The sequence below is a fragment of the Pelodiscus sinensis genome, chromosome 4 (assembly GCF_052426305.1).
Source record: "Pelodiscus sinensis isolate ZL-2025 chromosome 4, ASM5242630v1, whole genome shotgun sequence".
NCBI classification, from domain to species: Eukaryota; Metazoa; Chordata; order Testudines; family Trionychidae; genus Pelodiscus; species Pelodiscus sinensis.
This window is the reverse complement of record NC_143055.1, coordinates 52,134,452-52,150,876: the sequence shown is the minus strand read 5'-3', so window position 1 is coordinate 52,150,876 and position 16,425 is coordinate 52,134,452. Positions and strand designations below refer to the sequence as shown.

Here is a 16,425-nt window from a genome sequence, read left to right as displayed (position 1 = left end):
ACTGCAGGTTAACAAAATTTGTGCTAATGTTTTATTATGTCCTAACGTCTCTCCTTGTAGAGTCTGGATATTATTAAACAAATAAAGAGCTACACATTCACCTAAATAAACACATTTTAATATCCCTGCTTGTTGCCATGTTGGTCCCAGGATATTAGTGAGAGAGCAGATGGCTGAGGTAATATCTTTTATTGGACCAGCTTCTCTTGATGGGCGAGACAAACGTTGTTTATTGTAAGAAACATGAACGAGAACAGAAGTAATTTCTTTAATATGCACAAACTTTGCACTTTCCTTGTCCTTATTCAGTAACTCACCTGTCCGCCAACATACTTCACAGTAACAGTAGAGTAAAAATTAGGGATATGAATGTTTAATAGGTTAACTGATGAGAGCTAGAGCAGCTCCCCGCCTGCCCAGGTGCTACCCCCAACTTGTCCCCCTCCCTCCGCCTGCCCTCCACTTTAATCGGTTAACTGATTAAACAATATATTTAACCAGTTAAACAATTTTACATCCCTAGTAAAAATAGGCATAGCTTTAAATATGACTCAGAAGAGCATTGAGCAGTTAATGTGAAATACGCTTTTGAGGTTTTATTGTCAGCAAGGAGCTTGAATGCAGAAAGTTCTGGCAAATCTGTTTGGAAGTGATAGGGATTCAAGAGCTATCATTTGATCAGCAATGACAGTTAAAATACTAATCCAAATGTCATTACCTGTTTCTTGTTTTTGTTTTGTTTTCTACTGCATTGTATTTTCTGCAGGCTGCTATAACGGCTTGGTGTATGTGCTCAGAAGCCATAATGGGGAAATACATTATATATTTACCACTGAAGATACTGTGAAAAGCTCTGCAGTTGTGCACCCTTCCACTGGACTATTTTACATTGGATCTCATGACCAGCATATGTATGCTTTGGATATTTATGTAAGAAGTCACCCTGACTAACTTTATATTATATCAAAAATAAAACATTTGATCCTCCTTAATCATATCCATTGTAATACCAGTTTAAACTCCATTAGTGTTGGCAATTTAATCTTGGGAGATTAAATATAGACTGCCAACTGACTTCATTTAAGTCAGCCTTGAGTTTATTAGGTCTGATTGGAGTAGGGCCAAATGACAGTGATTAAAAGTGCTGTTGGCAGCCCGTGATCTCCCTACATTACAACCCAACGCCATCAATGCCAGTTCAGAATTGTATGGCAGATCACTCTGTATCACTAGTACGGCAATGGGTAGTTAGGGCAAATCTAAAATGTGTGCATGCGGTGCTGGCAACCTGTAATAACCCCATAATTTCATGTGGAGGAAACTGCAAATTTCTTCCCTTCAACCAGAATGTGTTAAGATCTGGAAAGTGATGTGGGAGTGTATTACATAATTGTTAGATGACTTTCCAATATTTAGGTCTATGAAAGAAGGAACTAGTATTTTCCAAGTAAGTTTGCTGTTGATAAAACTGACATTAAGCACTTGCAAATAGTATTATGAACTTTATCTTTTATTCCATTTATCTGATTGTATAGTTTTTTATGTACATTTTTCTTGGATTGACAGAAAAAGGAGCGTGTCTGGAAACTGCACTGTGAAGGTGGAGCTGTATTTTCATCTCCTTATCTAAGCCTCTTGCCACATCATCTGTACATTGCTACACTAGGAGGACTTTTATTGGCTGTAAATCCAGTATGTACCTTCCTTGCTATCTCTGGGCCAGATCCTAAATTCTTATTCAGCTGATCCTGGACTCCCCGCAGCATCTAAAGTGGCAGCACTGCACTGAGCCAGGGATCAGCTGGGGTTTCCCCAGCTGACCCTGGTGCTCCATGCAGCATGCTGGCTTTGAAATACCAGGTGGTCTCCCAGGCTCTGTGCGGCATTTCAAAGCAGCAGCACTGTTTGGAGCCCGGGATCAGCTGAGGACTCTCCAGCTGACCCTAGGCTCAGTGCAGTGCTGCTGCTTTGAAATGCCAGAAGCCCAGGGTCAGCTGGGGACTCAGTGCCTGGAACCCTGGACTCTGTATGTCACTGCCGCTTTGAAGTCCCCATCTCTCCCCCTCTTGCTGCCTCTGTCTGATAGAGGCAGCAAGGGAGAAGGGAAGCAACTAGTCCTTAACATCCCTAATTGAGATAGAGAGAGAAGCAAGATTTATTCGGCTTTGGTGAGGCCACATCTGGAGTACTGTGTCCAGTTCTGGGCCCCCCACTACAAAAAGAATGTGGACGCTTTGGAGAGGGTCAGCGGAGGGCAACCAAAATGATTAAGGGGCTGGAGCATATGACTTATGAGGAGAGGCTGAGGGACTTGGGTCTGTTTAGTCTGCAGAAGAGAAGAGTGAGGGGGGATTTGATAGCAGCCTTCAACTTCCTGAAGGGAGGTTCCAAAGAGGATGGAGAGAGGCTGTTCTCAGTAGTGACAGATGGCAGAACAAGGAGCAATGGTCTCTAGTTGCGGTGGGAGAGGTCCAGGTTGGATATTAGGAAAAACTATTTCACTAGGAGGGTGGTGAAGCACTGGAATGGGTTACCTAGGGAAGGAATGGAGTCTCCATCCCTAGAAGTGTTTAAGTCTTGGCTTGACAAAGCCCTGACAGGGTTGATTTAGTTGGAATTGGTCCTGCCTAGAGCAGGGGGCTGGACTTGATGACCTTCTGAGGTCTCTTCCAGTTCTGTGATTCTATGATTCTAAGAATGAATTGGATACTCAGTTGTCATGTTAAGAGAGTAATGTTCAAGTCACTGCTCTGAATCAGGCAAAAAAAGCAGGGTTGTGAATGTGGGTGTTGCAATGCCTGACTCAAAAAAAAAAAATTCTGATTTGCTAGATCCTGGCTGTCTTTGTGTGAGTCAGGCATGCTCTTAGGAACACTGAGTTTCAGAATCTCATTGGTGCTTAGTGATCCAAGGAGTTTGCTAGCTGTGGGGTAGTATCAGGCTTTAGGTGGCTTAGTGCAGGGGTTCCTAAACTTTTTGACATGGGGATCAGTAAATCCATTCACGAGCTTTTGGAGGACCTGTAACATTCATTTGCATATTCATTAAGCAAATGATGAATATTCAAATAAGCTGTTTCTGGTCCTCCAAAAGCCCCCAGTGCCAGCTTTAGCAAAGCTTTTGTTATGGTCACCCACAATATTCTTGTCAGCGAGTTAAGGGAAAAAGGATTGGATAAATGGACTGTAAGATGGATAGAAAGCTGGCTAGACCAGGGTTTCCTGAACTTTTTACTTTAGTTGGAACCCGTTTTTTTTTTTTTTGTACTGTTTTTTGCAGCCCAAAAATATAAACGCATATAAAAAAAGAATTAAAAATGAATAAATTTTCAGTGTTTCACCCAGCTGCATCCTCTGCCCAGCCTGGTCCAGGGCTTCAGGGACTCGGTGCCGCCTGGGCACTCCAGGAGGCGGGAGCAGGAGCAGATTGGGGGTAGGGTATCTGGCTAGGAGGGAGTGTGCAAGGAGGGTAGGGCTGCCAGGTGTCCAGTTTTGTACCAGACAGTCTGGTATTTGAGGGTTCTGTCTGGGAAACAAATTGAGAAAATACCAGACATATAAAATGTCCAGTATTTTCTAATTAGGTAAGTTTTATTATTATTAGGTGTATCAGTCCGTAGCTGCGAACTGCCTGGCTGGTAGATGTGCTCATCCTGCGTGTGTGTGTCTACCAGCCAGCCAGTTTGCAACTACTTGGGGGAGGAAGGGCAAAATGGAATCCCTTGGGCCAGACTTGTGTGCCTGGGTCTACACATGCCCGGGTCAGTCCTGCTTTCCGCCGGCCAATTCTCTCTCTTCTCCTATCTTCTCTTCCCCCCCCCCCCCCCCCCCACTTCTCCTGATCTCACGTGGGCAGCCCCATTTTCTCCCATCCAGCCCTGCTTCCAGTGGTTGGTTCTCCCGTCGTCATCCTCACGATCTCCCCCATCCAGCCCCCCCGCCCAGTCCCCTGACCAGCCCGCTGCCCCCATCCAGCCCTGCTTCCGGAGGCTGGTTCTTCAGTCATCCGTCTCCCGATCTCCCCTGTCCAGCCACCCACCGCCCCCCTGTCCAGCCCTGCTTCCGCCGCCTGCCCGCCCCAATCTCCGCCGGACAGTCCCATTGCCCCCAGCCCTGCTTCCGTGCCCTCCCCACCTCCCCCTCCGGTTCTCTGCCAGACAGCCCCACTGCCCCCAACCCTGCTTCCCGGCGGCTGGTTTCCCTCCCACACATCCCTCCTCCCAGCACACCCTGCCCCGCTCCCCTCCTGGCAGCCACGGTGAGGCCCAGTATTTTTTTCCTGGGCCACGGCCCATAGTTTGGGGAACGCTGGCTTAGTGCATTACCTACTTGCACAAACTTGGGTGCGTAAAGGAGTAAGTGGTAGCTGAGCAGTCATTTTATGATGATTCCTGTATGTTGAGCATCTAAAGAGGGAGTTAGGTGCCTAAGCATAGCTTTATGAATTTGGCCCAAAGATACTTGCTTAGGTCCATGTGCTACGTAAAGGACAAAATTTGGAATGAAAGTCCACATTTTCTGACTCCCCATCAGTCACCATGTTCACTAAACCAGTGTTTCAGAACAAGAAGATTGTGAAATGATGCCTCCTAGGTTTTGTCTAAAGAAAAAAATCTGGAAAATATCTTAAGGCTCGGCAGAGTAAGTGAGAAACTAATTCCCACCATTTCTTCTACTGCCACCAATCCATGTCTCTCACCCCCAAGGGCCAGTCACAGTGTAGTGCTCCTCTGTGCAGAACTTGCACTTCTAAAGCCTGTGGAGACAGCTTTGGTGGTTTGTTGAAGGAACACTGGTCCAAAGCCGAGTGTGGTATGGGTGTGGGAAGGGAAAGAGGGAAGGAAAACAGCCATCACTAGCAGTCATTCTGACAACCCAGCTACCCCACACAGGGTAGCATCCACCTGTTAACCCCTATATCCTTCTCCAGCAGCATCTACCCCAGCCCTTAAAAATGAATTATGTCTATTTTTCATTAGCACAATTCCATAATGCTTTGCAGCTGCAATAGATAGTGGAATTTGGATGGATTTGTGGCAAGAAAATGTAGCAAGTTTTTGAATGCTGGGTAGGAAAAGGTTGAGAACCCCTGCATTAGATCACACTGTCTTTCCTATAACGTATGTCATAATGACTGAGATAAGAATGGTTAATTTGATATGATAAATTTATAAGGATTATTGTGGATGAGTACAGTTTTTCTTCAAAGGTAAGTCTGGCTAAACAAGAAAGGGCCTTCCAGTTGAGTGTCATTTCTAAAAAAGGGTGTCTAAAAATTTTTCAACAAGCTTTGTTTCAAGTTTTTCTTCAGCGGTATGTGTTAACATAGTGAGGTTTTGCAGAGTAGCAGTTGCACGGACTCAGATAATTGACATACAGCTATTCATGTATCAATTGTAGTAATGAGGTACAGTAGACTTCCGATAATCCGGCACCTTTGTGATCTAGGTGGTGCCGGATTATCGAATATGCTGGAGTACCAGGAGGTACTATAAGGGGGCATACTCCCGACCCAATCCCCCTCCTCCACCTTATGCTCCGGTCCCGGAGCCGCCAGTACAGCCGCGTGTCTCCTTCCAGGCGCTGGGGCGTGTGCGCTGAGCTTTTCAATCAGCTGGCTGGGATGCCATGCGCAACCCAATCCCCTTCCCTTCCCCTCCCCTTCTCTACCCCAGAGCCAAAAGCTTCCCTCCCTGCTGTCACCCAATGCCCCTTCTCCCCCAACCTTATGTCTGGGTCCTGAAGCAGCTGCCTGTGCTAAGGGGCCGGCTGCTAGCACGTGCAGGCTGGAGGCTGGATGCGCTGGGGACCATGAGTGGAACGGCGCAGGCCGTGAGTGCTCATGAAGCTCTCAGCAGCCCGGCAATGAGAGCGGCTGACCTGATCAGTTCCGGGTTCCAGTTGATGCCGGACTATCAGGAGTGCCGGGCAACTGGATGCCGAACTATTGAAGTTTTACTGTATGTTGGTGGTTGTGATTTATGGTTTGCAGTAGTTCATATGTTTAGTGTTAACATGTGCAATGGCAAGTTTTATGCTTTTAGGAGCAAATTGTGCCCCTTCCTTCATTGGTGTGAAGGGCCCTTTGGCAGCATTTATTTTATTTATTTATTTATTTATTTAACTATTTTTATCCCGCCTTTCTATTTAAAATATTCAAGGCGGCTTGCAAAAACAAACAAAAAAAAATACAAATATATATAAAAATTTAAAATATGAGAATTTAAAATATTCTCATATAACCAGTAAGGTTCTGCTATGCAAAAGGAAGATGAGGATACATGGAGGCTGTACAGGGAATGCATGCCTTCTGCAAGTCACTCAGCTCCACAGTTTCTGCACAGCCATAAAGGTATTTAAGATAGGGAAACATAATGCTGGGAAAGGAGCCAGTGACAGACCTGTGGAATCTGGTATTACATGGATCCTCTGGTTCTTCCTAATCTGTCCCCCTGTTGTCTGGGGGGACAGAATTCTCTCTCTTTGTGGATAGTCCCACAGCTCAGCCCAGTTACCAGGGAGATTATTTGCCTTGTGGTTTTTCAGTTTTCTACAGTCACATTAAATGCCATGTATTGTTCTTTGTCATTTTCTCAGGATACAGGGAATAAGATCTGGAAAAGTTCCTGTGGAAAACCCCTCTTCTCCTCTCCCCACTGCAGTGAGCAGTATGTGTTCATTGGATGTGTGGATGGGAATGTGTACTGTTTTAGCCATTCAGGAGAAAAGGTGAAAAACTGTCACTATTAGATTATTTGACTTTCTTACATCACAAAGTCTTGCATTTTTTAAAAATAATCAGTTTTATAAAACTGAAGGATTTTAGTGGTTAACATACATTAACTATTATTTACACCAGCCAAGTAAAACAAGAATCAGCATGTACTTATTTTATAGAAGGGTAAATTCTAACAATAAAGCAGATTTGTCCAAAGCTATGCAGCAAGTTCGTGGCATAGTTGGAAATAGAACCCAGAATCAGTCTCCCTTCAGGCATCCATTCATTCCTAATGCAAAGGTAAAAATCTTGAGCATCTCAGTTCAAATTCTTGCCATTTAATTTGGCAGGGGAGAATGAGAAGGATGTCACATGACATTTTTGGCTTGAATTTTTTCCAGATGCCAGGAATCCAGAAAGCAGGGTTGAAAGCAAAAGTTGCTTTCAAGTCCTTTCCTTTTCTTCCACATTTGTTTTACAAAGGTACTGACTGTAATTAAGGTTTCAGTAACATGCTTGTCAAGTTGTCAAACAAAATGCTGATGTTGTGCAGTGGTACTTGTATAAGCGTGTTCATGCCTTGCTCTCATTCATGGAATCTTGGATGCAATGCAAAATTTATTTTCTCAAAGATGTAAAAATTTTGCATTTAATTTAATTTTTGTAGTTGAAATTATAATTTGTTTGCCTGGACACAGCCAGAGTGTACTTAACTCACAAATATTGTTTTTAATAAAAATAATCACTCATAGAATCCTAGATTGGAATGGACATGAAGAGGTTACCTTGTCCAGTCCCAGGCACTCATGGCGGAGCTAAGTATTATCTAAGCCAGGGCTACTCAACATGCAGCCTGTGGCCTGTTTCTTTGTGGCCCACAGTGTGGTTTGGCTTTACATGGTGCTCAACACACAGCCCGCAGGTGGGATCCTTTGAACATGGCCTCCACTAGGAACACACTCCACACTGGCACGTCAATATAATGATCTTCCGTTGATATGCGTTTTAGTGGGTAAATTCCTGGACTGTCGTTGTTTATTAAAAGTGCTGTCATATGGGTGGAAATCAAGTAAATATTGCATTTTATTAATATCAGCAGAACTGACTTAAGTGGGGCCTATATATTGTGTAGTCTTTCCTTAATCTTTGTATTCATGTCCATCAGTGTGAAAGAAGCTACTTGCATATATTTGCATATACATTTGCATGTATATGCAACCACACTTAAGTTGCAGCCTTCGGCATGTGCTGTGAGTATCATTGTGGCCCCTGGGGTTTCCAAAGTTGAGTAGCCCTGATCTAGGCCATCTCTAACAGGAATTTGTCTAATATGCTGCTAAAAATGTCCAATGATGGAGATTCCACAACCTCTAAAGGCAATTTATTCCAGTGCTTAATCACTCTGACAGGAAGTTTTTCCTAATTACAACCTTATGCGCCCTCTCAGGCGTCTCTTCTCCAGACTAAACAAACCCAATTCTTTCAATCTTCCCTCATAGGTAATGTTTTCTAGACCTTTAATAATTTTTCCTGCTCTTCTCTGGACTTTCTCTCATTTGTCCACATCTTTCCTGAAATGTGGCATCTAGGGATGTTAACTAACATGTATTTGTGTAAATGTGTAACTGCTGGGTGTTTTTTAGTGGTTATGCATTTACATGCAAGGGGGGCAGGCAGGAGCCAGTGCTTGTAGAGAGGCAGCAAATATTTCTTATCTTCCTTATAACACGCCTGCTAATACATTCCAGAATGATGTTTGCATTTGTGGGGTTGTTTTTTGTTTGTTTGTTTGTTTGTTTGCAATAGTGTTTCACTGTTGACTCATATTTTGCTTGATCAGCTATCTCCCCCTTTCTGCAGTTCTAGTCAATCATTTCCCCCATTTTGTATGTGTACAATTGATTGTTCCTACCTAAGTGGGATATTTTGCATTTGTCCTTACTGAATATCATCCTCTTTACTTCAGACCGTTTCTCCAGTTTGTCCAATTCATTTTGAGTTATAAGTCAATCCTCCAAAGCACTTGTAACTTCTCCCGTCTTAGTATCTTGTGCAAACTTTGTAAGTATTCTCTCTATGACATTATCTAAATAATTGATGAAGATATTGAACAAAACTGGACTTAGAACTGATTATTGTGGGTCCCCACTCAATATGCCATTCCAGCTTGGCTGTGAACCACTAATAATTAGTCTCTGAGAAAAAGATATACCATATCAACTGTTAATGTGCAAGGCCTATTAGCCGGTCAGAGAAAACTATTATATTGGTTTCACGTTATTTGTTCCTGACAAATTCATGCTTTTACTTAATACCATATAATCTTGGTGTTTGTAAATTGATTGTTTCATTATTTGCTCCACTGTCTTTCCAATACTGTAATTCCCTGAATTGTCCTTAATTCCCTTTTTATAGATGGGCATTGTATTTGCCCTTTTCTAATCCTCTGGAATCACTCCCAACTTCCATGATTTTTTAAGATGATAGCTAATAGCTCAAATGTCTCCTAAGCTCTTTAAGTAGCCTAAGATGCATTTCATCAGGACCTGGTGACTTGAAGACATCTAACTTGTCTTGTCATTTTTAACTTGTTCTTTCCCTATTTTAACCTCTGATTATACCTCAGGCTGGTTTATTGTTATCCTATATATCTCTAGCTAATTTAATTTAATTTTGTGCTTTGGACTTTCTAATTTTATCCATATATGCTTGTTTATATTTATCCTTCATAATTTGACCCAATTTCTACTTTCTGTAGGACTCTTTTGAGTTTCAGCTCATTGATAATTTCCTGGGTAAGCCGGTATAGTCTCTTGACATACTACTTATCTTTCATATGCAGTGGGATAGTTTGCTTTTGTGCCTCTACTAATGTCTCTGGAAAAACTGCCAACTCTCTTGAACTGTTTTTCTCTTTAGACTTTAGGATTCTACCTGTCGACTCCGAGTTTGCTAAAGTCCGCCTTCTTGAAATGTATTGCCTTTATTGTGCTGATTTCCTTCCTGACATTTCTTATATTCATCAACTTTACCATTTCGTGATTATTTTTACTTTCCACTTCCAAATTTTCAACCAGTTCTTCTTTATTTGTCAAAAGCAAATTTAAAACAGCTTCCACCTTTCTGTACCTTGTAAAATATAAAAATTGTCTCCAGTACATTCCAAGAACCTAGATAATCTCTGTCCTCCTTATATGATATGATGTCTGAGTTAGGGATGTGAAGAACTAGTCAGCTATCTGATAAGCAAATACTTATCAGATAGGTGACGTGCTAGTTGATTAATTTCTTCCCCCCACCTTGCTGCCTCTATCAGAAAGAGGCAGCAAGCGGAGGGGGTACTTCAAAGTGGCAGCGCCACTGGAAGCCGGGGGCCAGACCCTGTGCTGTACGCGGTGCTGCAGCTTCAGTATGTCAGGAGGAGCCTGGCATCCATCAGGCTCCTCCTGGCGTTTCAAAGTGGTGGAGTCTGGGATCAAAATGCATCAACTAGTCAATTATTCAGTATTTAACATCCTTATTCTGAGTAGTGAAAGCCCCCCATCACTACTAAATTCTTTGCTTTGGATTATTTTGTTTTAAAAAAATGCTTATCCATCTCTTCTTCCTGGTTAAGTGGTCTGTAGTAATATTCTACCATGACACCACCTTTGATCCCGCCACCTTTTATCCTTAAACTTTTAACAAATTTGTTTCCTATTTTCATCTTAACCTCAATACAAATGTATACATTTTTAATATATAAAGCAACATCTCCTCCCTTTGTTCCCCCTTCCTGGGCAAGTTGTACCTTCATGTAGATGAATAATTTACAGGAAACTAGAGAAAAAATATATTTTGTTGGTGAGAGAGACAAGCTTACTCAGAGCTCTTCTTCATTTCAGTTTAAGCTTGGAAGCTTGTCTCTTACCAACAGAAGTTGGTCCAGTGACAGATATTACCTCACCCATCTTTTCTCTGGAATATCCCGGAACCAACATAGGTACAACAACATTGCATTACAGGAAACTATCGTCTGAGTGCCTGCCTAATGAAAATATGTGTGTGGAACTTAGCTTGTGAATGTTGCAAGTATTTTCTAGCAATGTGTTATATACAGCATTTGCCAGAATCCAGATGATGTCTTCTGTCAACAACTTATCCCTAAAGATTAAAATAAGAGAGATCATTGGTAACCTGAACAACATTCAACAATAGATTAATTTTTTAATACTGTTTTATAGGTTTGGCAGTTTTCCACACATGGACCGATCTTTTCATCCCCATGTATCTCAAGTTTAACTAAGCAAGAAATATTTTTTGGCTCCCATGACTGCTTTGTCTACTGCTGTAATATGGGAGGTAATTTACTGTGGAAATTTGAAACTACTTCCAGCGTATATGCAACTCCCTTTGTTTTCCATGGTCATGACTTGGAGAGTGAAACTCTGCTAGCAGTAACATCCACAGATGGTAAAGTATGGATCCTAAATGCTAAGAATGGATTGGTAGCAGGTTTTGATAAACTTCCAGGAGAAGTATTCTCTTCCCCCGTAGTATGTGGAACAAAGCTTGTTGTTGGCTGTAGAAATGATTATGTTTATTGTCTAGATTTGAGTATCCCTGAATAAACAAGAATTACGAGAATGTGTTAAATTGCTTGACCTCCAGTGCTTATACTTGGAAGATAAGAGCATCCTTGAATTGTGCTTCAAAGCACCTACATCTGTGAGGTTCTGCCTACCTGTTAGTCCATTCTGCTTCTGTAAGATTGATCATGTTTGCAAACTTTAGTTAACAATTTTGCATGAAAGGGTATGTGTGCACTGCAATAAATGACCTATAGCAGTGAGTCTCAGAGACTGGATCAACTGACTTGGGCTTGAGTTATGGGGTTAAAAAGAGTGGAGCTCGAGTCAGCTGATATTGGTCTCTGAGACTTGCTGCTAAAGGATTGTTGAAGTGTTGATGTACTGCTTTGTCTTATCTGGAAAAAGTGTGGTTTTCTTTTAAAATTTTTACTTGTGTTGTTTAAAACATGCTGCTACTTTGTGGCAACAATGTACAATTTTTTAGAAACATTATATGGTCATGATCAACATTAAATTCCACTCAAACATGACCACTGAACTCATTTTTAAGGTGTTAGTGTCTACATTAGGTGAATGTTGGTGCTGGCTAGCACATTTTCAAAGTCAAGTTACTTTCTTAATAGAGAGAGGGCACTTGAGTTACTGGTTGCTCTGCATCAGATCTCTAATTGAAGCTGAATTTTGGTGAAAAATAAATGTGTTCACTCTGACATAACTGTTTCTGACAATTTATATTGAATTTTGTGTCATGTCATGTCTAGCATGAAAATTGCTTGTGTTGGGAAATGTTCTTTTATTAAGCTTTATTAACACATTTTGTAAATAGATAACCTTATCTCAGTGTATCTATTGCACAAGCATAGACTTAGGTGCTCTGCCCCTCCTAGCTTTTGTCATTCAGAGGTGCTTACACTCATGCACCATGCACCATGTTTGATTTTAAACATAGGAATAGTCTTATAGATATTAGTAGGCATGTCTGCATAGCATTTTGGAGTAAGCTCCAAGCCTGGGTCAACAGACTCTGCCCAGTGGGGCTTTCACTAACACTCTAAAGATAGCTGTGTAGACATTTAAGATCTAAGCCATGCATGGTTAAACTTTGGCATATAATCCACATGTGGCACTTCTAATGTGTGTCTAGACTACAGGGTTTTTTCTAAAAAAGTGGCCTTTTTTCGAAAAAACTTCCCCCACATCTAGACTGCAGCCATTTTCTTTAAAAAGTAAATCAAAAGAACATGGCAGTTTTTTCGATCACGGTAAACCTCATTTTACGAGGAATAATGCTTTTTGCGAAAGAGCCTCTAGACTCTTTTGAAAAAGCTGCTCACTTTTTCGAAAAAGCTGCTTGTAGTCTAGATGCTCTCTTTTGAAAGAGGCTCATAGTCTAGATGTAGCCCCAGAGTTAATGTGGCATGCTGGGGCTTGGGACTTCAACTAAGTTTTTGTCGAGGTAATTTTTGGTAAGTCACGGGTAGTAAACCAAAATTCATGGGAGCCCTTGACCTGTTCATGACTCATACTAAAATAACCTTGACACAATGTGGAGTGGGGAGGTCCAGCACACATGGCTGCTGCCCCTCACAATAGCTGGCAGCTGTAGATCCCTACTGCCCATGGAGGCTTAGAGCTCCAGCACTGCAGGGAGCTCCTTGGAGCTCTAGGGACCACATGCCACCCATAAGGAACTCCAATTGGTGCCTCTGGAAGTTTGGGCTTCTGGAGGCCCTGCTGTGGCTCAGAGCTCTGGAAGCTTGGAGGTCCAGGAATGGTGGAGTCTCTCATTGCCTGTGGGAGAGCTCCAGAGCTCGAAACATCAGGGCCGCTGCAGCCGAGAGTTGTGGCACCCCTGCTGATGAACAGCTGCAGCCCCAGGGCTGAAGCAAAAAGATATCATGGAGATTTCTTAAAGTCACAGATTCCATGACTTCCATGACCTAATCAGAGCCTTAATTCTACAGGTAGAACCTCTGTGATTCAGGACTCTCTGGTCCAGTAATATCTGTGAAATGTTAGAGGTTTACATGATTGCCTAAATAAATGCGTTTTAACATGCCTAATGCCAATCTCTACCGTGCGCTCGCTGCATCAAAACACCTTAAAATGTCTATTTTAGTACCTAAACTAATGGTTTTCCTGGCTTTTTTACTGCTACTGCTAGGCATTCTTCTATCTTGCCAAAAGATGCAGTCAAGGCTAGAACTTAAACAGGATTCAAAAAAGAGCTAGATAGCCACGGATGGATCTAGCCTCTATTAGCTAGGATTGGTAGGAATGGTATCCTTACCTTCTGTTTCTCTGGAAGTGGGTGACAGGTGAGGATCACATGGGAATGACTTTCAGGACAGGTTTAAAGACTTGCAGGATCTGATATGTTTTGCCTTTTTTTGTAAACTCATTCATGTTTGATGTGATCAACAATGTCTGCCTGATTCTCAAAACTATGGTATAGAAACATCTAAATGGATCTATTGGAATTCCTGGAGGACCCAACTCTAAAGATGATGCATAAATCTGTGTACAATTGAGTTCTGGAAGCAAGTGCCAGAAATGAAGCATCCTCAACTCAAGAAGACTATGTGTGACTCGTTTTAATTTTCAGCACAGCATACTACAGTAGACTTCTGATAATCCGACACTTTTGGGACCTAGGTGGTGCCGGATTATCGGATATGCGGGAGTATTGGGAGGTATTCCGGCGGGGGGCTGTGATGGGTCTGCCGGAACCCTCACTGCGTCCGGGAGGTGGGTGGGGAATGGCAAGGCGAGGGCACCGAGCAGGAGCGGCACTGCAGGACCAACCCAGCAGCACCCCAGCTGCTCTGCTCCACGCCACTTCCCCAAGTCCGCCATTGCTGATGCTGAAACTAACAAGTGGTGGACTTGGGGAAGCTGCAGAGCAGAGCAGCTGGAGTGCTGCCTGGTTGGTCTCACATCGCCGCCCCTCACCCCCCTGCTTGGTGATAACTACTGCAGTCTAGGGGATAGGGAGCCCGCTCCCCTCCCGGAAACTCTCAGCGGAGGGTTCGCCCCTCGCTGCACTGTTCCCTGCCTACCCCCTGGCTGATCACAGTGCGGATCCCGGCAGACCCATCACAAGGGTATAATCCCCTTCCCCTCTTCTCCCCTTTCCTTTCCCAGCCATGAGTGCCCATGGGGCTCACAGCAGCTCCAAATATCAGGCTGACTGGAGCACTTCCGGGTTCTAGTTGGTGCCAGACTATCGGGAGTGCCGGACAATTGGAGTTTTACTGTACTGTGAAGTGCCCTATTCTATGATGTTTGTAAAATCAAAACATTATGCAGCCCTTAGAAATCAATGTATGACCCAGATCCTCTGTACTTCCTTGACAGCATGTCAGCTGGTTTTTGAAAGACTTATAGCTAGGATGGAGACCCACAAGATTCAAGAGGGATAGCTCAGTGATTTGAGCATTGGCCTGCTAAACCCAGGGTTGTGAGTTCAATCCTTGTGGAGGCCATTTGGGGGGAAAAATTTGTCAAGGATGGTACTTGGTCCTGCTGTGAGAGCAGGGGACTGGACTTGATGATCTTTCAAGGTCCCTTCCAATTCTAGGAAATAAGCAATCTCCAGCTTTACAGTAAGTAGGGTGTTACAAATTTTCTAAAACTCCTAATCAAAGGTTGTGCATGTCTTAAGGCTCAAACTTCTGAGAATCATCATATGTGACTCAGAGAGTCAGTAAGTTTGGCTAGCCATTATCTAAGCAATAGGAATTACTCATATCACCAACACCTTCCTTTGACTAACTAGCAACTCCTGTTAATGTTCTCAGGAGTCTTATAAACTAAGGATGGACTTCACAAAGGTATTTAGCTGACTAATTCCCAGTGAAATCAATGGAAGTAGGTGCCTAAATTTCTTTGTAGATCCTATCTTATGTCTACAGACACTATGCTGGAATGTACCTTATTGCCATGGTGTCCAACATGCTAGCCACATGTGGCTATTTGGCTGGTTGAGTGTGGCTAGTTTGCTAGTTGAGTGTAGTTATTTCAGAACTGGTTGGACACTGTGGCCTTATGCATTAACTGATCCTTTAAAGTGCTGCATATGTTTCAACTCCCCTATTGCCAATATATTTCAGTGTAGCTAAGGATCTTCAGCAAGATCAACCACAATGTTGTATTTGAATGTTTTCCTAATAATACTAGTAATTTTTCAGATACTGTACATAGTTGAAATTTCACATTTAATGCTTTTAACTAAAATTAATTTAAAAATAATAATTAGATCTGCTGTGTTGTGAAAGAACTGATGCTGAGAAAGCAGATCCTTTCCAGCTGTATTATTGCTTAGTTAGTTACTGCCCTTTTCATAGTTGTGAATGATTTTTCTTGAATGTAGTAGTTTACACCTAACTGTATTGATTGGAATTTTGTTGATTTTTAGATCAGCTCTCCAATTTAAGGTTGTTTTTAATTCTAGTCCTGTCCTCCAACATGCTTGCAGCCTCTTCAAACTTGGTGTCATCTGCAAATTTGGTAAGTGTATTCTCCACTTCATTGTCCAAGTCTTTAATAAAAAATAATGAATATAAACAGACCTAAGACTGACCACTCTCCCATTGTAAGTGAACCATTGTACTCAAAAGCATAGTTATCAGTCTGTCAACCAATTGTTGTGCACCCACTTAATATCAGACCAAATTTTTCTTGTTTGCATATGGGACTATTGAAAGCCTTACTAAAATAAAGATAGGTCACTATTACTGCTCCCTTTCCATCTTCTATACCAGTGACCTTGTCAAAAAAGGAAATTAGTTTGGAATGGCTTTTTCTTTAAAAATCCATGTTTGCCATCCTTTATAATCCTAATATCATCTGGCTTCTTACAAATTGATCAATAATCTGTTCCAGTACAGTTTCAGGTGTTGAAATTGGGCTGATTTGTCTAGAATTTCTTAGGTCATATTTGTTCTTTGTAAAGATACTTATTTTGTTTGCCCTTATCCAATCCTTTGGGACTTCATCCATTCCCCCATGTGTTCTTGAAGATAATTGCTAACTGTTTGGAGATTGCTTCAGCTAGTTTTGTAGGTAAATCTAGCATGAATTTCTTCATCAGCGCCTGCTGACTTGAGTACATATAAACATTCAATGTCCTGACGGA

At 42.2% G+C, this 16,425-nt stretch overlaps 1 protein-coding gene across 3 annotated transcripts in view; it reads left to right on the top strand.

Moving 5' to 3' along the window:
- The window catches only part of AASDH (aminoadipate-semialdehyde dehydrogenase), a 93,014-nt gene that overhangs the window by 39,537 nt on the left and 37,052 nt on the right, over nt 1-16,425 (top strand). Inside the window, exons 13-16 of one of the 3 annotated variants that reach the window (XM_089777868.1) lie at nt 767-930; nt 1,567-1,692; nt 6,597-6,728; nt 10,941-15,797. In XM_089777868.1, the coding sequence (XP_089633994.1) occupies nt 767-930; nt 1,567-1,692; nt 6,597-6,728; nt 10,941-11,327 (809 nt within the window). In that variant the 3' untranslated portion in view covers nt 11,328-15,797. The remainder of the gene's footprint in view (nt 1-766; nt 931-1,566; nt 1,693-6,596; nt 6,729-10,940; nt 15,798-16,425) is intronic. The other 2 variants (XM_089777870.1, XM_089777871.1) reach the window with 2 other exon arrangements.